The following is a 21,534-nucleotide window of genomic DNA, read 5'->3' as shown; positions in this document are numbered from 1 at the left end:
TGTCAGTCAGTTTCAGTCAGGTAAAAGGTTTAAATAGCACCAATTATATCTCAAATTTCCCAAGCAAATAAGATTCATTCAGAAGTTCTTAGTTACACCCATAACGAATGCTGTATCCTGTTGCTCTGGTCATATAATAAGGTGCATATATGTATCCGTTTGCTAGGTTTGAGCCAAAGCCTCAAAAGAGACAACATTAAATAAATAAAACTAAATCTATGTGGATGTTTATTCAACCTTACTCAGTCATTACTATTGTACATATTTGTTGCGCTTGGCTGTTGGTCATCTTTAGTCACCTGTTGACTGGGGCAAAGGGTGCAGCGGTTCCCAGAAATTGCGCTCAGGATGTAGATGACTTAAGCTTAGATGACTGGACTTTCCTTATTTACTTAAACGTCTGACAAACAGTGTTATACAGTGAATACAATGATGCTGCTGTGGAGAATGATGATCATTTCCTTCGCCGCCTGGCTTCTTTGAAACAACGGCCCCAGTGATGGTACTGTGAAATTTAGTATTTTAGTAAAAGTATTTGGAGAATGCTGTGGACTGATTCCTGTCTATACATAATATCTTGGAAAAGACTCCCAAGTTTTTACTAAACCAATAAGAATAGTGTTTTGCCAATGGCAGTAAGGTTGCTGGATTAAATTAAATTTGGTAGGAGGCCATAGTGGTGAAAATCCATCATAATCCTGGGCTTCAAAAAACCCAGTGCGAAAGCTGTTGTGTGCAAATGTCTCATGGTATGTGGAGGAAAGTCTTTGAAAATCTTCAGTACGTGACTGGGTTTTGTGTTATAGAAGAAAATTGAGCAAAGTCATTTATGTTTGATCATTTTATTTTTCTGTGTCAGACACTCTCATATACTGTGTTGGGAGAACTGTATCTTTACTGTATCTGTGGAATTTGCCCTGAAGACTTCATGTGTAAAACTGCTCTAAATTTAAATCCACATGTTTATTGATAAAAGTATTTTTGGCTTTGCTTCACTTCTTTAACGTGGAGTTTCAAGCTAAAAGCCTGGCTGGTCTTTAAGGAGACCTGCGCTAAAACTTTTAGGGCAATAGGTCACACCATCATTACATGCTGTGCTTCTGGTTTCAACTGCTTTCATTTGAGAGTGTGTTATATTCAACATTTGGCTTTCTGTGTAAAATCCACTTGTATTACTGAGTTTTTTTTTTTCCCTCTCTGTGTGGCCTTCCATCGACATGCATGGACTTGCATGTTCCTGCGCGGGAAGGTCTATATTGCAGCAGAGCAGTCTGTGGCTTCTAAATAGCTTCTTTTAACATCCAGCTGTTTTTTTTTTCAGAACACATTGTTCTGAAAAGCTGCTTTTTTTACTGGCTAGAGTATGGCAAAGTTTTCCGGGGGATTTTTACATTGTTCATTAGGATACAATTGATGCCACGTGCTCGTCGGCAGCTCAACCCTTCCCATGGCCCATGTACCTAATGTATAAAGAAGTGAGCACATTTTAATTCCCCAAAAAACACATGGGTTGTGTGAGAAGTGTGGCTGTCACGAGATGCAAATTTATTTTATGGACCTCATGGTGAAAAATTCAAAAACCTTCTTCTTAGAGACAAGAAATGCCGCAAGGGTCTGAAGCAGTTATTCTCCCGAGAACTGCCTTCACAGTAGATAAGATGCAGTGTGAAAAATCAGGGTGATGACGGCTGTCACGAACATTTCACACACCTAAACCTCCTTCCCTCTTTCCTTTTCTGTCTCCCCTAGCTACCCAGAGAACGGCGTGGTGGAGATGCGACCGGTGGATGTGCGGCCACGTGCCAGGACCCTGCTGCGGTGGGACCAGCTCCAGGTGGGCATGCATGTGATGGTCAACTACAATATGGAGACACCAGATGAGAGGGGCTTCTGGTTCGACGCCGAGGTTCAAATCCTCAACCAAACCTCTCGCACCAACAAGGAGCTCCGAGTCAAGATCCTCCTCGGGTGAGGATCTTCCTCCTCGGTGGGAGGGTGATGCGTTGGGAAGGGGGGGGGGTTGCTGTTTTGTTCTCTTCATTACAATATCTGCTTAGCCAATTTTTGGTTTCATTGCTTACAAAGATGTGTGATGTGTAACACCTTTACACCTGTCTGTAACACTCTAAATAACGCATCTTTATGTCTTCTTCTTTGGTTTTCTGTTCTTGTGCTTTCACCTCTCTCTCTCTCTCTCTCTCTCTCTCTGTGTCTCTCTTTGTCTCTCTGCCTTTCTCTCTCTGTGTCTCTCGCCCTCTGTCCAGAGGTCCTGGAGATGTGATCGGGGATTGTAAGGTTCAGTTTCTGGATGAGATTTACCAGGTGGAGAAACCAGGAGCTCGTGCCCTCTCAGCTGCCGATGGACAGTTTAAACGTATGCACACAGTCATACACACATAATGAGTATATTGGTAAGGTATACTTTAGCACCGCTGTACCATGCGTGTATGAATGTTTCCTTATTGCTCTTGGCTGCAGGGAAGAGCGGGCCGGAGTGTAAGCACTGCAAGGCCGACCCTGACGCCGAGTGTCGCTTCTGCTCCTGCTGCGTGTGCGGCGGGAAGCAGGATGCTCACATGCAGCTGCTGTGTGACGAGTGCAACATGGCGTTTCACATCTACTGCCTCAACCCGCCGCTGGCCACCATCCCAGATGACGAGGACTGGTGAGGGAGACTGTTGCTGAGCAATTAGCCACAAGATCCTGTGATAAACAGTATATTAAGAAGGTTTATTAATGGTGTTTTTGTATGAGCTGAAGTGCATTTAGGCAGTACTTAAGTGGTGATTGAGGTGAAAGTCAATAGAAAATAATGACAGAATGCAGTCGCAGGTGTGGGTTTTTGTAATGCAGCGGCTTTGAATGTCTCTCTGCCAATTAGAAATGAGGGTGTAAATAATAGTTTTTTTGGCAGTTACTGCAGTCACTGAAAGGAAGATCTACACCCACCACCTCTGTTTCCAGCATCATGTGTTGCTTTACATAGCTAAAGCAGAAAAAAAGCTTAACACATAATTGATGGCAACATTCATGACCAACCTTTTTCTTTCTTTTTTTTTGCCACTTTCTAGTAAATATTCAAGTAAAATGTTTAAACATATCCACACACGTTTTAAGAACTAAAAACATTGTGCTTGGAATAATAGTTTGTGTATGACATTGATTTTCTTGTTTAAAAACATCTTAGAATTACATCTACACTTTCTCCTTCATTGAAAAATTTTGAATCTATGAACATGAAAATATTTTGCGTTTACATCATTATGCACGGTGAAGGTCAACCAAGTAAAGTAACATTATGCAAAACATATTTATGAGTGGACGGCGACTTATTATTCATGCAGTATCTCTCTATAAGGTTCTTATTACCAAATGTCAAAATGTCAAAATCCCCATAAAAAACAGTGATTTTGCACAATTTGCATTATTTTAAAAATCTGCTCATCCAACCATTGAAGGTATCAAAGGCGTAGATCTAAGATTATATTGAACGTAGTTACACAGAGTGGTAACTGCTGGATTTTAGATGTTAAAACCAGCATCTCTAACCCACCTTATTATCTAGCAGTTAAGTTGTCATCAGACTCACACACCTGCCTACAGCCTCAGAAATGACTGATTTCCTCTCACTCGGCCAGGTACTGTCCCACCTGTAAAAACGACACCAGTGAGGTCGTGAAGGCAGGAGAGAAGCTCAAAGCCAGCAAGAAGAAAGCCAAGATGCCTTCGGCAACAACTGAGAGTCAAAGGGACTGGGGAAAGGTGAGACCCAGCCTAACGTACACGCCCACCAGGTGGAGTGGCAGCTGCTCTGTGAGACTGAAAGTAAATTTGAACTTCACACCTGAGAGAAGGGTCTGTGGTTCCTCTTCAGAATCCCTGGACAGAGCGCAGACTAATTGGAAAAATATGAAAAGAAGTTTGTGTCAAAAGATTGTTGATCCATTGTGTGATCCAGATTGTTTTCTAAAAGTCTGCCATTGGTTAGATGCCAAAATAATACAAAAATGCTTCAGTCTCTTGTACTGGGCACATGTAGGCTCAAATGGCCTTCTCAGAACAAGAGAATTTTCATCTTCCGCCCATCAGCTCTACACTGTGACACTTTCTGCAGCAAGTCATCAGTTAAAAAATTCATCACAACACAACCAGATTACTTAGAATACTTGATAATCATGTCAGTATTTTTTAGATGCTACATTTTTTTTATTTGGGAATGGCATTTTCGAATTTTTCCACTTGACTAAAGAGTATTTTTTTGTCTTTCTGCAAGACAGCACAAAGGCATCAAGTGGCTATTTGAGTGTGTAACACATCAGGAACTCCAAATCAATCAAAAGGTCACCCAAAAGAAGAAGACGTAGACTTCTTCTTCAGGGGTTATAGTCAGCAGCATGGATTTTATTCCATTCACTTGCTGCAAACTGGTTTATTCTTCATTGTATTTATGTGTTTAATATTTCATGTAAGTTATTGCCTGCTCTGTGTTTGGGGTTGTGCTCTATCAGAGATAAACGGTTTGTTTCATCATAAGAGATTTGTGTGTACCTCTTTGAAGCTCTTTCAGACTTTGCTTGAGAACACCGCCGCTCGTTCTCTCAGATCAGATGATCACATCAGAAGTTTTTGATCCAGTTAACATTACTCAACATCTGCTTAATTTTAGATCAGACTCCTGGAGTTGAGGAATGATGCCAGCTTGAGTTACAGCACTTGGTTGCAAATGCCTAAATATTGATATATTATTGTCTAATATCTTGTCATATAATTATAACATGACTCATGAACACATTGTTCTCCTCCTTTTCATTTTATCATGGTGGTAGAGGGCAAAAAGCAAAATTATCTCATTCGAGTTGCTGAGGCAGAAAATGCGGACAGGAGGACAGCTGACATGTATTTAAATTTGTTTTTTAAAAAAAGCATCTGTTTTAAGCATACTGTTAAATATTTTCCTGAAAATCTCCTCAGAGTCTTCTCATGGCAACACTTTGAGATATTGTGTGGCTGGTTTCCATCCTGGCCTGGCTGTCTCCCTGACGCTCTGCTCCATGGTGTAATGTGAACAATGCCATTAAGCATGACTTAGCCACTTTCCTGGAACTGCCAACGGAAAATAACTCCTTTCTTTACCAGAATGCTCCCTTTCTCTGTGGACTAATTGAAAACAGTCTGGCTTGTGTGTTTGGGCACATTTAAGTGCTGTGAGTCACACAGCATTTATACTTGACTTTCACATTATCGCAATTTTTTTTTTTTTTTTGTATTCTGCCTTTTTGATGTCCTGTGCGCTCAATGAATGGAATCCTTTGTTCTCAAAATTTCATTTTAAGTTTTAACAAAATTTGACACACACATCACCACCCTGTTGTTAAACATTACAGAACTATGATCTAAAGGCATTTGCATATATGTGGACATGTAATGGTATTTTTGTGCACGACTCAGATTGTTTTTCTTCCGTCTCGATGTAATTGCAGGGTATGGCTTGTGTGGGGCGTACTAAAGAATGCACAATTGTTCCTTCAAACCACTATGGACCCATACCTGGTATTCCTGTTGGAACCACCTGGAAATTCAGAGTACAGGTCAGCTGTCTTTTAAGAGCATTACATATTAATTTGATATCCTCTGACTATAGACAGAATCAAGAAATCAGTTTTTTTTTTTTTAAAGTTTCCCATCTTATACTTTATTTACTGTCAATATAATGTCATTGTGGACTGTGTTGTCATTTTATGTTATCAGCATAATTTAAATTGGTTTTATCCCCTCAGGTGAGCGAGGCAGGTGTTCACAGGCCACATGTCGGCGGTATCCACGGGCGCAGTAACGATGGCTCCTATTCACTGGTGTTGGCCGGGGGCTTCGAGGATGAAGTGGTGGGTGGTTTTGTATTCTGTTTATGAAGATGTTTTATTCTCGTGGTCACGTGACGTAATGGGGTTTTCTTCTGGTATAATATGCCAATTACTTTATCATTTGGTCACTTTGATTTCTGTGATCTGTCGTAGGACCGGGGAGATGAGTTCACCTACACAGGCAGCGGAGGTCGTGACCTCTCGGGAAACAAACGGATCGGAGAGCACTCTTTTGACCAGACCCTGACACACATGAACAGGTATGACACTTAAAGAAGACTGAACTACATATGTTTGAGCTCATAGATATGTCTCGTTACTTTAAGAAATGTCCACCATCCAAGTTTGATATTTAAAAAATATGATGACTTCTTCTGGAGCCTGTCTCAGTTCAGGCTGAATTTAATTTTCTGTCAGTTCAGTCGAGCTTAGATGGTTAAACTTGTACAATAAAAAAAAAAACACTCATATGATGTATTATCTGAAAATCATCACATCCCGGGGCAGGACTCCAAATGGGCCTCATTTAATCTAATTGTGGTTCTTTTGAAGAAGTCATTTTAAAAAGGTAAAGCTCACAGATTTTTCCACTGTTTTTTTTTTTTTTGTTTGTTTTTCTAAATAAAATAAGCTTAAGGGATTAACTTCTTAAAAGCAACTGATAACTTATTCATTAACATCCCTAATCCTTAGACAGACTTGGTAAACACAAATCTCTTTCCCTTGGAACCTGACTGCTGCAGGGCATTGGCCTTAAACTGCGATGCACCTCTGAATGACAAAGACGGGGCAGAGTCCAGGAACTGGCGAGCAGGAAAGCCGGTCAGGGTGGTTCGCAGTTCCAAAGGTCGACGTATCAGCAAGTACGCTCCAGAGGAGGGGAACCGCTACGATGGTATTTACAAGGTATAAACGCGTCTTTGCTGGGGGTTGTAAACCGATATCTACTTAATTGAAGTGAATACTATCACAAATATGGACAGGAAATGTAGGGAAGACAATAAATCCTAAAAATCCCACACCTGTAACTAACCTCATGCTCCCATCACTGACTCTAGAGACTGAAGTGTCTGATTCTGCTTTACCTCATATAGCGATCTTAATTTTGACCTGCTTCAAAAGACTGAAAAATAGTCCTGAGTTTGATGTATTTACACACCGTGTGAATTTCAGGTGGTCAAGTACTGGCCGGAGATCGGAAAGTGTGGTTACCTGGTGTGGCGGTACCTGTTGAGACGGGACGATCTGGAACCAGCACCGTGGACACCTGAAGGACTGGAGAGGATCAAGAAGCTGGGCCTAGCTGTTCAGGTTAGACTGTGAGTGTGTGTTTGTGTGTGAACTTCAATGTATAGACACCACAGATACCCCCTAATGAATTTCTATATTGTTAACCTCTGTTTGGACGCTACATATACATACACAATGGAGTATACGAACATGTACTGTCTGTATACGTACAGGACGTGTAGTATGTCTTTCGTGCTTCATACTAAAGGCCGCTGTGAAAACCATTTGCAATTCCCTGTTAGCTATTCCCTGTTAGTCTTTTGCATGTGTGCATCTTTCCCCATGTGTCTGCAGTACCCACCGGGCTACTTGGCGGCCATGGCTAACAAAACAAAGAAGGAGGCCTGTGCCAGACCCGGTCGCGGCGGCCGGAGTAAGCACTATCCCGGGAGGGGGAGGCCACGGAGACAACGCAAGATAAAAGAGAAAGAGGAGAATGATGAGGAAGAGGAGGACATGCAGCCAATGGCCAGTGTGGAAGAGGAGGAGCCGCAAAGTAATGGAGAGCAGAAGACAACCAGAGATAGTGGTGGGTGCTTTCACAGTTGAAGCTCAAAGCAGGTCAGACAAAGGTGTTGTGAGAAGAGGACAGGTGAGAACAGCCTGAGCTTTTAAGATAGCTTGGAGATATATAGTATAACATTTGTTTGCTAAAAACCCCATCAGGATCGTATTTTCCCGAGGCACGCACCGTTGCAAACGTTGTTTTCTTAACAGCTTATCTTTAATATTAATTTTCATTATTCTCTTATTCTCTCCAGGTGTAGCTCCTTTTTTTTTTTTTTTTTTTTTTTTTTTCTTATTTTAAGTCTTATTTGTGTGTCTTCACCAGAATCGTCACCAGCAGCAGAGCCTCCCTCTAAACGGGTGAAGATAGAGGAGACCTTCCAGCTGTCAGAGCAGCAGCAGCAGTTGATCCGAGAGGACACAGCCAACAAGAAACTCTGGGATGAAGCCATGGAACACCTTAAAGAGGGGCCGGTATGAATCCCAGTACACCCTGACACACAAAGCATCTCACACAGAGAACTCATTGAACGTTACTGACACTGGTCTTAACTGCCTGAATCAGTTTCCTCTTGATTTCCTGATTTCCAGATTAATCAGTCACAGTTTTTGTTTGGCAGAGATGAAGGCCTGTAAAAGTTAAGATGGCAGCATCGCCGTCATATTTCTGAAAGGGCAAGATTGTAATGATACTTTTTTTAAGTTGTTTCTACACTTGCAGTGTATGTTTCTCCGTTTTTTTTTTTTTTCTTCCTTTTTTTTCCTTCCTTTCATGTGTCTCTGTCCGTTTACATATGATAGAATTTCCTGCGCAAGATGGAGCAGATCTTCATGTGCGTGTGCTGCCAGGAGCTGGCCTTCCAACCCATCACCACCGTCTGCTCACACAATGTTTGCAAGGTGAGAACTGAGTCGGGTGTGTTTGTAACTACCACTACCCAGAATCCCCCTGGGTTGTCGTCTGTTTGTGAATATCTCCTGCCGGCCTCTCTTTTCTCAGACTTGTCTCCAGCGGTCATTCCGAGCGAAGGTGTACACCTGCCCCGCCTGCCGTCACGACCTGGGCAAGGACTACGTCATGACCCAAAACAAGATGCTTCAGATGCTGCTTGACCAGTTCTTTCCCGGCTACAGCAAGGGCCGATGAGGTCGAAATCACATTTATAAGTAGAATACATACATACACGCACACAAGCATCCATTCTGTGCACCCACGTATACCGTCAAGTACCTAGAGCTCCACTTTAAAATGCATTGCGCACACATACTGTACTTACCCACGGGCAAATGTATATTGCATATACAGCCATTTATGTATACAATCATTCATACACAAACAACCTCAGTAGGGACTGACCTCATCTGTTGAACTTGGACTGTCTCCATTAACATCACCAGCCTGAAATTCAACCAAGGACATTTTTTAACCTCCCTACTCCTGCCACAAAAACGCACAAAAAGGAGCCCCAACTCTCACACCCACTTGCCATCTCAAGATCTTAGCTCATTTTATAGTTTTCCACTTCCACTGTGTCGTCCACAGGTTCCATAAACTCGCATACAGCACATTGTTAAGAGTGCATATTTCTCCCCAGCAATATCATGAAATCAGCCATTAGATTTCCTGCCAACCTGTGCGCATTTTGTGTACCATGTACGCAGTTTTACACCAAAATGCTGCGCTGAGTGTTTGACTCAGCTGGCAAATAAAGGTGCTAGGTTAAACAGTGATGTAGGCACAGCGGGACTGGCAATTTCACAAGGTTACTGAAGACACACAGATGAGGTAACTCACCCGGTACAACATTCAGTATGAGCGAGGAGGTCGTGTGACCGAGAGACAGCCGCAGAGTTGGCCTAAAATATACCAAGCTAAAATTAGAAAAGTCAAGATTCAATATGTATTTATATATATAAAATAAAGCACAGACGTTTTTGTGACCTTGGAGCACTTTATTACTGACATTTGCAGCAGACTTGTTTAGTATTTTAATCAGGAGCATTTGTTAGCATCCTGCTAGCTGCTCACGTCACTTGGAATAACGCCATTGCCACGCCATGAGCTAATAAGAGCAGTAACTGTCTCACCAGGGGCAACTGTCAGAGCATTTTCAGAGAACAGAAATTGGCAGCTGTGTCCAGTTTGTTTGGAGTGTTGGAAGATTTCTGGCTTCAGTAGAGCCGCAACTTCATATGCTTAAGTGAACACAACAATGATCAACAGCCACGACTCTCTCCTTAGATTTTATGTGGAGTTAAAACAAAGCATGTATTTCATAGACATACCAAAGACATGAGGGTGTGTAGAACAAATAAGAGGCAAAATTCTTCAGAAACCTGCTTTTAAAAAGTAATTTCTGTTGAGTAATCGCACCCGAAATAAAATGCAATACACAGTATACTTGTGAAGTCTCGAACAGGACCATACCAAATTATGATCATTCTTTAGAAAGGCACTTTTTGTTCCCATTTCCAAGCACATAAAAATAAATGTATAAGATAAGAGAGGCCGCACTACTGAATCTCCCCCATAAGCGCTATTGAAACCTCTAACACTGTAGAAATAATTCATTAAATATTAATGTGAAGACATTTATTCACCCGTGAATGAAGTTCTCACATCAATATGTGTTTTCACATGTACTGCCTTTCTCGGTTTCACTTCGTCAGTCAGATGAAATTGACTAAACTGTCCTTACACATTACATAGAGTATTTTCTGGTATTGCATTTGTCTACCAGAGATCTACTGTAAGGGTGTAATGGAAATTAAAGATTTACACAAGATTACACAAAGATTTAGTGCTCTGAAATGTTTGAAAAGCCTGAAGCGCGCTGCTTGCACATTCATTTCAGTGATGCCTGAAAGGGCACACTGTGGTCGTCCCTGGTGTTACCAAGCAACCACAATCAAGCAGGACCTCACACAAAGATGGTTAGCATACATTTTGCTCAGCACATATTCATCTGCTATTGTTCTTCCTGTTAGACTCAGTATAATGTCCGCCAGAGAATTTAATATGCAGCATGATCTGCCCGTCCTTCATTTAAAAATAAAGTAATCCAATGAGTGACTGCACAACCAGGATGATGTGAGTTACTCTTTTTTTTTTTTTTGTCAAATTACATCCAGAAAATGGACAAACAGCTTTCTAATGAACATAATAGTTATGTGGAACCACACCATCAGAGGCTCAATGTTCAGTGATCACCCATATACAGTACAGAAGCTAGACAGAAATGTACAGTGCGATCAGTGTAATGTTCTCGTGAATTGTAAATGTCCTGACCTGTTAGAAAACAGGACATGGATAAGAGTGCCTTGTAGCATGATGTAAAAAAAAAACAAAAAAACATCTAATACCAAAAGTTGGCATTCAATGCCCAGTCTGTTTCCTAATGTCGTTAACTTATTCTTTAATCAGGAAGTTACTGATTTAAAATAGTTATTTTAGACTATCTTTTTAGTTCTTGCATGGCTGCTTATGTTTAGACAATGTTAAACATTTCACCACTTCTTTTGTTAAATGGAGAAAAAAAAAAAAAAAAAAAAAGTTTTGCAGAAAAGAGTTGAAATTCCTCTTAGTGTTGTCTCAATCTTGGTACCGAATATCAGGTATTGTACAGACACTAGTTTTCAATAGCGCTTATGTGTGTTGAGATTTCACTGGTGCATACGAGCATAATATAGCTTTATTAATATGCCATTGAATATTTCAATAGGTCGTGTGTTTCGTTGCACTTAAATACAACAAATCGTTGAATATATAATAGTTTGAATTGTGTCCTACAACAGCACCCCATAGTCAGAACTTCTAACACTGAAAATTGGAGGAGTGACATGAATAGATTCGGGCCTGGGTTAATCATTTAATGTACATGCCCCTTTCAGCCAATCAATAGGTCATAGGTCATGATCAGTGTTAGAAAGCGGATTTTTTTTTGTTTGTTGATATTCTGGATAACATAGTACATGTTTATATGATAAAGAACGTGTGACATGGAAAGGGTAAGATCTTGTAATGAAGAGAGCGAATGCCTGTGATACTTCAGGTTTTTGTTTTTTTTTAATGGTTTTTTGGAGTTTTCTGGCTACATTAGTTGGACAGAGGTGAATGTTCAAGTTCAATGTATCAAGTGTCAATCATCAATCAACTAGTTTGAGGCAGCAATGTCCGTGTGGCTTCAGTGAGTAACCTATAAAAAATTAGGAAACGTTAGAAACACATTTGTCTTCCAGATCATCCTGGCTAACACACCACGGTCCATCGGATGTGACTTTTCCACAGATGCAGCAGACAGCAAGTCTGAACAGAGCTGAAGACTATTTCTAGACTATTTTTAAGCTACTTTTGTTTAAGCAAAAATCCTAAACAAGCCATGTTTTTGTATTTATTACTTACCTTTTCTTATAGGTTATTATCTAGTCAGCCTGACCAGTGAAAACTGCCCCCTTCATATCTTTGAAATGCACTTGGAAGCTTTACGTAAATGAAAACCGTCTTTTAATCACTACAGAAAAATACCTCCAACAACAAGGAGGACCAATGACCTAACCGTACACAATATGTTTCCTTTTTACCTTCCTTTTTGTACTTTCACAATAATAAGTGACTCAAAGGAGAATTATTTGCATTGCTGAATACAGAGGCCTCTGTAGCCTGTATAGTATTGGATGTATTATACTGTCCATTTTTCCAAGAGTTAAAAATGCGTTTTTTTCTATCTTGAGCAGCTAACAGAGATTTGCATCTTTTCCAGTGCTGATATGGTACTTTAAAATGTCCAGGGTTGGCAGGTCTGATGGGAACTCAAACGAAAACATCCCATGGAGAGCACATAGCCAGCAGCAGAGCCTCTGCACTGATCTGTGATTTGGACAGAGGTCACCTGGGGTGCTGAGGCTCAGATACGATATCCAAAATAGTTTCAACACTTGAGTTGATTTTGTGGGAAAATGTAGCCCTTGTTCACGCGACACCATCACATTCACCTGTAACAGCCTTCAAGGCAAAGCCATGTTTTCTGTAGAGCTGAGACAATGACGGCTTCAAATGAGGCTGTTTGTTTGTTTGTGGTGATGTCCTTGTTTCTGTTCAATCATTCAGGATATTTTTTTTTTTCTTTTTATCAACAACATGCAAGTACAAATGCTACTATGGTCTTTAAAGCTAACTGTGATGTGCATTACTTCCGCTGTTGCTCAGTCTTGTTCAAAGATTATTTTTCTTCCTGCATTGACTGGCAAAGCTTATAAGCCCTCCGTTCTTTATCTGCTGTGACCTTCGCTCCCTCTCCTCTCTTTCCGCTGTCTCCTGCTCTCCGTGAACCTACAGTACTAACAATTTTTAGACGTCTTGTGGACGCTTGGCTTCAGTGCTGTGTTGTTTTTATTTCTATTGCACTCTATTGAAGAAAAAAGTTTGAGAAGTCACATTTAATTTTCCTAGAATGCTTACTATTATCTATGTCCGTACGCCATTTTTCTACCATTTTAGTTGCTTCTCTACTATTTTAATCATTAGTCATTTTTATGTGGCAGCCTCAAACATTTGCAGCATACGCCAGTCTGAGGAGTTCCATTGCTTCATATTGTGAACTGAAATTTTATACATGTCATAATAATACTTGATATGTACCTATTAAATATTTGGATTCAAGAAAAAAAATGCTTCTCTTCTTTTTGTCCTGTGTTTTGTATTTGACAGAATTCATGACGCTGATGACTTTTGACCACTCCCAAAATAATGTAGTTTGGTTCATCACAGTTCTCTGACATTAGGCCAACTAATCACTGTTTTTAATAGAAGATGAATAAAATTCTGAAAAACTTTTGAACATATATATATATATATATATATTTGAACTTTTTTTTTCTTCTTTTCTATAGAAATAAGCATGGTGCTCTTTCCACATTATATTGTGAGTGTTTTCTTTTCCATACTGAATTTTAAAACTTCTAAGGCTTTAAATGAGCACTTCATCTCTGAGTATCATCAGCATCGTTAGCATTCATTTGAGCACCAGGTGTTGCTTCTCTCATTATTGGCGGTCTTACACACCCACACAGGTGTTCTGAGTTATTTTTCCTGATTAGACTTGTGCTCTGCTTTAAAGGTAGGCTGAGCCATTGGTGGATGCAATGTGTTGTCACGGGTCTATTGAGCTACTTAGAAATATAAATCATATGATAAGAACTTTTTTTATATATTGCCTTTCAAAACAAAGTCACAAAGGGCTTTACATGGGAAAATTAAATTAAAACATAAATTACCAGTAAAACACACAATGTGACATTAAAATAAGACAAAGATAGTGAAAGACAACAAACATGTAAGTTATAGTAAGGGAGTCTGCATCGACGCATTATCACGTTTGTGTAGCTACTGTGAAGTTCATCACTTATTCTTGCCTAAAACAACTGAAGCCATCAAAGAAAGAACTTCCAAAACAGAGTTAAGAAACATGTTTGCATCACTGCACACCTTACACTGACGCATACAGTTCGGAACTTGCAACTTAAAAATCAGCTGTACAATGGTTGTGTAGTGTAGTTCAGTGTCCTGTGGAGCCTCCTGGTGGTATGAAGACACATGACATGCTCTGAATGTCTGCCCTGCTGCTCTTTTGTAAGTGACCTGATTTTCGTCACTGAGCAGCACAGATTACATTGTGTTGGGTACTTGTTACGTTATTACACAAAGGGCCATTAAATGTTTTATAGTGTATTGTGCTTGGTTTTATATGTGTATATATATATATAGTTACAACACAGGTGGTTGTATAATAAACGTCTGCTCTAGATCCAGCGCGCTGCTTGATATGCAGTTACATCACAGAAAAATGATCTAGCTCAGGCTTTAAACCGGAGCAGCAAATTCATTCACAGTCCAGGATATTTTATTCAGTTTCAAATAAAAACAAAAGGAAAGACAAACAGAATTTAAATGTGTTGGTGGGGTTCACAAATGTACAAATAGGCTTAAGTAAAGACATAGACAAGAGAATTTATTTGTTTGTTTTATTATCACAGAAGCACAACAGGTACCACTATGCAGGTGAACAACAAACTCATTACTATCATGAAAAACAAGTTGAAAAGGAATGCTAATCCAAAAAGAAAAATCCAATCACAGCAATATTTTTCAACCTCCAAAACAAAATACTACAATATTATCAGATATACATGGTAGAAAGAAGCAAAAGCACTTTGGATTATTCACTTTCCTTTCACTTTGTACCAATACACTCATCATAGGATCTTGAACTTGAAACTGACACATGCAACAGCATTCATCTTGCCACTCCACCTCTAGTCTAAATGGATTCACTATTCAGCAATGAAGTACCAATTATTGGGGCTGTCACTTAAAAGTAACGTTTCAAAAAATCCTTATACTTTAGAGAGGATATTAGTGCTACAAAATGAAACTGGTCCCACTGAATTGTATTTGTAATTCGGTTCAGAGAGAAGGAAAATATGGAACAAATTTTAAAGTCATTATTTAGCCAATCAAAAGAAAGCTGGAGTACCCGAGTGTAAACCTGATGACCTTTTGTTGTACATTCAAGAAATGAAGAATCCTCCATCTTAATCTATCATAAAAGGAAATAAACAAAACAAAGACTTGACAAGAAACTGAAATTATACAAGAACTTAACTTATAGCTATGACAACTGCAATATGATTATAAGTCCAAAAAACAAAGGTTCCCTCCTTTTTAGGTGACAACATCAATTAATCTTCAATGAAAACAGTATATTAAAACACACAAAGATAGATGGTGGAAGCAGGAGATGCACAGCTTACATATTCCCTTGAACACAAAAAGCGTGGGGGAATGAATACTTGCATACAGAGAGCTACCGCAGAGGGTTTAAACACAGACGATGGAGTATATGGGTAAGCGGGGACAGGATGGGCAAACATACAATGGGAAGAAAAAGGGAAGTAAGGATGGGGTGGAGGGGCTGTCCAGAGAGCTACTCCTCGTCCGAGGAGTCCCTGTCAAAATTGTAGGCCATGAAGAAAACGTCGGGTCGAGGTGGGACAAGGGCATGGCCCGGTTTCACAATCTCAAAGCCCAGGAAACTGAAGGTACGCACCAGTTTAGCTGGAAGAGTAAAGGAGAGACAAAAAATGTCAAGATGCAGTACGAGTCAAGACAGAGAATCCAAAAAAAAAATTACATGACAGTTGTGTGGCCGTTGTGAATGAAAAAGATGTGCTGGGAAAACAGGGCTGTTTGCAACATACCACGATCATCTCTGTTCTTGTAAAAGCAGACAAACACGCTAACAACTTTCAGATGTTCTTCAGCATACTCCAGGAGAGCCGCAAAACTGGAGAGAAAACAGAGGGCAGATTAGGTTAGAAAATGGAACATTTTAACATGCAGACACAAACACACAAGAACAATGACTGAATCTCTTACTAAATCGCTAGTTTATCCTCAAACAATTGGATGTGTTTTTACAGATTAGTTACTGCTTTTGGCTTCCTCTTAGATGTTTCAAAGTCTATAATCAAGCCAAAAACTGAGATTAACGGGGAATCAAGGCCTGGAGGTCACAGCCATCACCTCTTCTAACTTAAATTGACTTAACTCTCCCGTCACACGGCTCAAGTATGCCAATGCGAAGACCTAAAGCTATATTCCACTTGAGCTTTTTCATGTCCTCACCTCTCCTTGCTGCCTTCAGGAAGAGGGTCAAGAGGTATCTCCACATAGAGCGCGCTGCTGCTTAAGACAGCATCCCACTGTATTGCCTTGGTAACAGTGGGACGACTTTGGAAGTGGAGTATCCCAGGGCGACCATTCCCTGCTGGCTCCTCCGTTACAGTCAACCTTCGGTCCTGGAAAATAAAAGCAAATAATGCATCTTACAGCAATGGGTGACATTAAATGTATCACTGTCATGGTAAATAGTATGGAAATTTGGCCAAAATAACAACATGCACACGAGCCTTGCAACTTTGGTCAAGAAAGGCAAATGAGCCTATAAATATACTGAAACATGAAGTGAAAAAATGAAACTGGATTGTGTTTCACTGTTCAGCGTAGATGACTGAATCAAATAAGAGCCAAGTGTTCCTTCCCATGCTGAGTAAACAAAAAACATAATCACATGACAGAAAATGGTTGCAGTGAAACAGAATGAGCTCCTATACAAGTGACAGCTTACCCTCATTTCCGCATTTGCATTATAGCTCCTCTTACTACTTTTCAGCAATATGCATGTGTGTGTGTGTTTCTAGACTTACTGAGTAGACCGGCCGAGCTGAAGGAGTGTGATCCCGTGTGCCATTCCCTCGCCCACCTGGGATCTTCAGGGGTGGGAGAGGGGCATCAGGAGCACCACAGAGGCCCCGGGCCGCGGGTACTACTACAGTGCAGGGACAGGCTAGAGGGGGGAAGGTAGAGAGAAGACATAGTGAGGACACTAACAGAAAAATTAAGATTTTCTATAATTAAACATGTACCATATGTTACTATGTGCACAAGTGTCAAAATGCATATTTATAATCTCAAAGATATGTCATGGGACTTTGCACAGACAAATATGAACTCTAGCCGACTTTGTCATTGTGTGCCAAAAGAACTGCAGGAGTTACACATGGTGCGATACTGTGCATGTATGTTTACAATACTCTTCCAATAATACGTTTGAGACCTTGCAGGGTCCGTGCAGTTGCGCAAATATGCGCATGTACAACTGAAAACAAACAACATTCTCATATTCATTCAGTTAAATTATTGAGGATCCTTGCTTCCCGCAGCACATACAAGCAGAAATAACAGAGAACCCTTGCCAAAAAAACAACGTAAACATAAAAGGACAAACTCTTCTAGCATCATAATTGTGTTCTCTAGACTCAATCTTTGAATTTTGGGGCAATAACAAAATTAGGGAGCACACCCCAGTTATTTTAATTTTTCCTATAGCCCCCAAAATCCAAACAATTGTTAATAGCTCATGCTATCACTTACTCATCTTATTTTTAAAAACAAAAACTTAAGCACCTGTACAGTAGAACTATACACACTTTTAGTTCTTTGTCCGAGAGCAATGCACTTCTCATTTATGACGCCGTCTAGTTCTTGTCAAGTTTGAAAGCATTTATTGCTTGTTACTTTGAAAAAAGTGTCTGTCAAACTAATATTCACTTTAAAAAGGTACAGTGCTTGGGAAACAAAATGTCCAGTGTGTTCAGTTTGGTTTTATTAGTGATAAAATTTAAGATTATTCAATTCTGCTTACCAAAGTAACTTTTTCCAAGCCGTTAACTTTAACAAATACTACAGCTACAAACATTTTAGTACTTATTCCACAACATGTGTTACATCAGCAGGCCTGGATGCTCATTTAGACCGCTTACAGTTTATGTTCCACAAACAATGGCGCTGTGTATAAAAAGTTGTTAACAGAACTTTTAAAAGAGTGGTACACCGATGCAGCAGGATGCGGTGGGAGGCAACCAACCCAAAATATTTGCTGTTAAAGCACGAACCCAGACTCCAATTTTTAAACTCACATTTCTGTGTGGTTAGCTGAAACAGCCAGTTTGCTTTAAATTGTTATCAGAGTCAGTCTCTTAAAAACTTTTAATCGGCTGTGATGAAATTTATCCGTGCAACTGTTGTATTTTGTGACATATATACAAATTTTTTAAAAAAGGGGCTGTAAGGATAAAACAGGAATAAACATGTAATGAAAATATGCTAATTTGTTGAAGCTGATGGTAAACATGATACAGGCAACAATCAACTCAAGTTGGCTTATTTATATCTCAATCAAAACTTGGTGCTGCAATTTGGGATTGGTATTTTTCTCTATTTGCCAGGATTATTGGCAGATTTATCAACGATGAAAATAATGTTAGTTGCAGCCCTGACCTAAACCAATTGATCAATTGCTAAAGTTATCTTTCTTGCATTTAGACTCAAATTGTGTAGCTCTATTAGCATACAGTTCATTCAGAAAGTATTCAGAATTCTACACTTTTTTCACATTTTATGTTGCAGTTTTTTGCTAACATAATTGTTTTCCCTCAATCTATAAGCACTACCTCATTAAGACAAAGTGAAAATAGAATTAAAAATTTTTTGCAATCAAACGGGAAAAACTGAACTATCACACAGACATAAGGATCCAAGCCCTTTCATCAGAACTTAGTTGAAACACCTTTTGCAGCGTTTACAGCCTGAAGCCTTCTTGGTATGACGCGACAAGCTCTGCACACCTGGATTTGAAGTTTTTTTTTCTTTTTTGCTATTTTTCTCTGAAGCTCTGTCAGGTTGGATGGGGACTGTTGGTGGTCACTCATTTTCAGGTCTCCAGAGATGTTTGATTGAGTTCAAGTCATAGCTCTGGCTGGGCCACTCAAAGACTTCAACAGACTTGTCCCTGTATTGTCTTAACTGTGAGCTTCAGGACAATGTCCCGTTTGAGGGTGAAAGCCAGTCTGAGGTACTGAGCGCTCTGGACCAGGATTTCGTTTAAGATTTCTCTGTACTTAGCTCCGTTCAGCTTTCCCACAACCCTTATCAGTCCCCCTGTCCTGCTGAAGTGATGGCCGTCCTTCTGGAAGGTTCTCCCAACTCCACATAGGATCTCTGGAGCTCAGCCAGAGTGGCCATCAGGTTCTTGGTACCCTCTCTTACCATGACCCTTCACTCCCAATTGCTCAGCTTGGCCGGGCAGGCAGTTCTAGGAAGAGTCGTAGTTGTTCCAAACTTGTTCCATTTAAGAATTACGAAGGCCACTGTGCTTTGGGAACCTTCAATGTAGCAGATTTTTTCCCCAGTCTTCCCTAGATTTGTGTCTTGACACAATCCTGTTTCTGACTCATGATTTGGTGTTTGCTCCGATATGCATTATCAGCTGTGAGACTGTATAAGGAAGGTGTGTGCCTTTTTAAATTGTGTTCAATCAGCTGAATTTACAAAGGTGTACTCACCCAGGATGTAAAAACATCTAAAAGATGACCAAGAAAAATGGGAGGCACCTAAGCTAAAATACAAGTGTCACAGCAAAGACTCAATGTGATATTTCAGTTTTTCCTTTCAACTAATTTGCAAAAAATTCAAAAAGTCTGTTTTCACTTTGTCCTTATAGGGTATCAAGTTTGGATTGATGAGGAAAAATGAATTTAAACGATTTTGGTATAAGCAACATAAAATGTGAAGAAAAGGAAAGGGGTCTGAATACTTCCTGGATGCATTATAGCTGGGTTATAAATAGTCTCTCGGTATATACAGCAGAGCCTGGTTAACCCTTCAAACAAGGTTTTTCAGGCCTTCTGTACATTCTTTCAACACCCAATTACTTGGTTGTGCTATGACTACAAAAGAATGAAGCACAAACTGATAATGTATCACTAAAAATGTCAGAATAACGTCTACAATCTCTAAAGATTTATTTAATGTAATCTATCTACGCAGACCACTGCATCGCAGTGTACAGTAATAACATCGTACGTCGCGAGGCCTACTGCACTGACATGTCAGTTGCGTAATAATCGACCTGACTCGGTTATCAGCTCACGAGACTAACGTGGCCAGAAAATGCTCACCTGTCGACTTCACGTGCAGATTTTTTTTAGCCTGGTGCCATTTTATCTTACCTTTCCTGGAGTCACAAAATGTTAGAACTACTGACCTTAGTTAAGGCTGATTGGTCTTTAAACCGACTCAGACGCGAGAGATCGGAAACAATCCTTCTCTGTTATCAATTTATGTTTTACCGTGCCTGGCGTGGCACATTCAATTAACCATTTTTTAACCCCCCCTATTAAGATAGGTTAATTAATGTTAACTAAATTGAAGCGTTAACGTTAACTGGCGTAGTCAGCTACAGTCACGTAACAAGTTCGACGACGTTCGCAGCTAACGTTGGCTAATTTAACATTGCTCTTGTTGCCTCTGGGACCAGCAGGTGAACGTCCGTACATTTAACATGACATTTTGTAAAATAATGTTGTACCTATATATGTCTCAAAATGTAACGCCAGACCTCCAGTGATTCCGCGTATTACATATGAAATACATTTAAACGCATATTACTTCCGCTTTTCAGTGGCTAGTAGCTGCGTTAGCTTAGCCACCCCTCCCCCACATCACGGTTAGCAGTTAGCCAGGTGAGGTATTTTTCATCCTTTACTTACTTTCCAATCATGTCACAGATGGGGTTACTTAAATCCGCCATGGTAGAAAAAGACTGCTGTTTTCCTTCTTTCTCGCGAGCAAAGCAATGACTGTTTAGGATCCGCTGGAGGTTGGATTTTACCATCCGGCCTCGGGTAGAGACACGACGGGCTGACTGCTCTCGGCTATGCTCTGCTGGGAAGTGATCGGTCGGAGAACTGGAGCTGGTAGAAAAGAAGGGAGTTAAGTTACCCATAATGACAGTTACACACTTCCTCTCCAATTCAAAAATAAAAGTCGGATAGATGAAAAAAATGCAACATCACATTGCTAACATGAAAATATTCATTGGGTTTTCACAAGTTACATCTTCAAACTCTATAGCTGGATTAATATCGCGTAGCTTTAAAGAATGCAGCTATCCTATTATAAAATAAAATTCCTGTTTATATGAGAAATAATAAGATATATGCTTGGTTTTGCATATATGTAATTTGTCGGTCAATGCCTTGTTAACACGCTACTTTTGAACGACTTAAGGCGTTTGTATTTTTGTGCTACCAACACGTAAATTATTTCATGTCGTCTTCAGCCGTAATTGGCGGCTTAACATGATAATTACGTCTAAAGATGATATGAATTAATTGACATTTTAAGAGGGCAATTCCGTTTAAAGACGATATGAAATAATTTACTTGTTAGGACGTTAATCCTTTTATGTCGTTTTTC

The 21,534-nt window shown here is 39.9% G+C and overlaps 2 protein-coding genes across 2 annotated transcripts in view; one reads left to right on the top strand and one right to left on the bottom strand.

The window, feature by feature from the left end:
- The window catches only part of uhrf2 (ubiquitin like with PHD and ring finger domains 2), a 30,882-nt gene extending 17,578 nt beyond the window's left edge, over positions 1-13,304 (top strand). The window contains exons 4-16 of the mRNA XM_022767012.1: positions 1,750-1,968; positions 2,265-2,374; positions 2,479-2,665; positions 3,639-3,762; positions 5,481-5,588; positions 5,778-5,882; positions 6,015-6,121; positions 6,605-6,767; positions 7,035-7,172; positions 7,446-7,680; positions 7,984-8,132; positions 8,460-8,558; positions 8,659-13,304. Coding sequence (XP_022622733.1) covers positions 1,750-1,968; positions 2,265-2,374; positions 2,479-2,665; positions 3,639-3,762; positions 5,481-5,588; positions 5,778-5,882; positions 6,015-6,121; positions 6,605-6,767; positions 7,035-7,172; positions 7,446-7,680; positions 7,984-8,132; positions 8,460-8,558; positions 8,659-8,805 — 1,891 coding nt within the window. The 3' untranslated portion in view covers positions 8,806-13,304. The remainder of the gene's footprint in view (positions 1-1,749; positions 1,969-2,264; positions 2,375-2,478; positions 2,666-3,638; positions 3,763-5,480; positions 5,589-5,777; positions 5,883-6,014; positions 6,122-6,604; positions 6,768-7,034; positions 7,173-7,445; positions 7,681-7,983; positions 8,133-8,459; positions 8,559-8,658) is intronic.
- Positions 13,305-14,644: 1,340 nt separating this feature from the next.
- On the bottom strand, positions 14,645-21,022 carry LOC111237776 (ornithine decarboxylase antizyme 2-like). The gene is given in 6 exon segments (XM_022767002.1): positions 14,645-15,771; positions 15,915-16,000; positions 16,342-16,514; positions 16,923-17,009; positions 17,011-17,062; positions 20,826-21,022. Coding segments are annotated over 6 exon segments (654 nt in total). The 5' UTR covers positions 20,951-21,022; the 3' UTR covers positions 14,645-15,640.
- Positions 21,023-21,534: the final 512 nt, after the last annotated feature.

This window comes from Seriola dumerili, unplaced genomic scaffold, assembly GCF_002260705.1.
Source record: "Seriola dumerili isolate Sdu_G_001 unplaced genomic scaffold, Sdu_1.0 BDQW01001092.1, whole genome shotgun sequence".
Lineage (NCBI taxonomy): Eukaryota > Metazoa > Chordata > Actinopteri > Carangiformes > Carangidae > Seriola > Seriola dumerili.
This window is presented reverse-complemented; position numbering and strand designations above follow the sequence as displayed.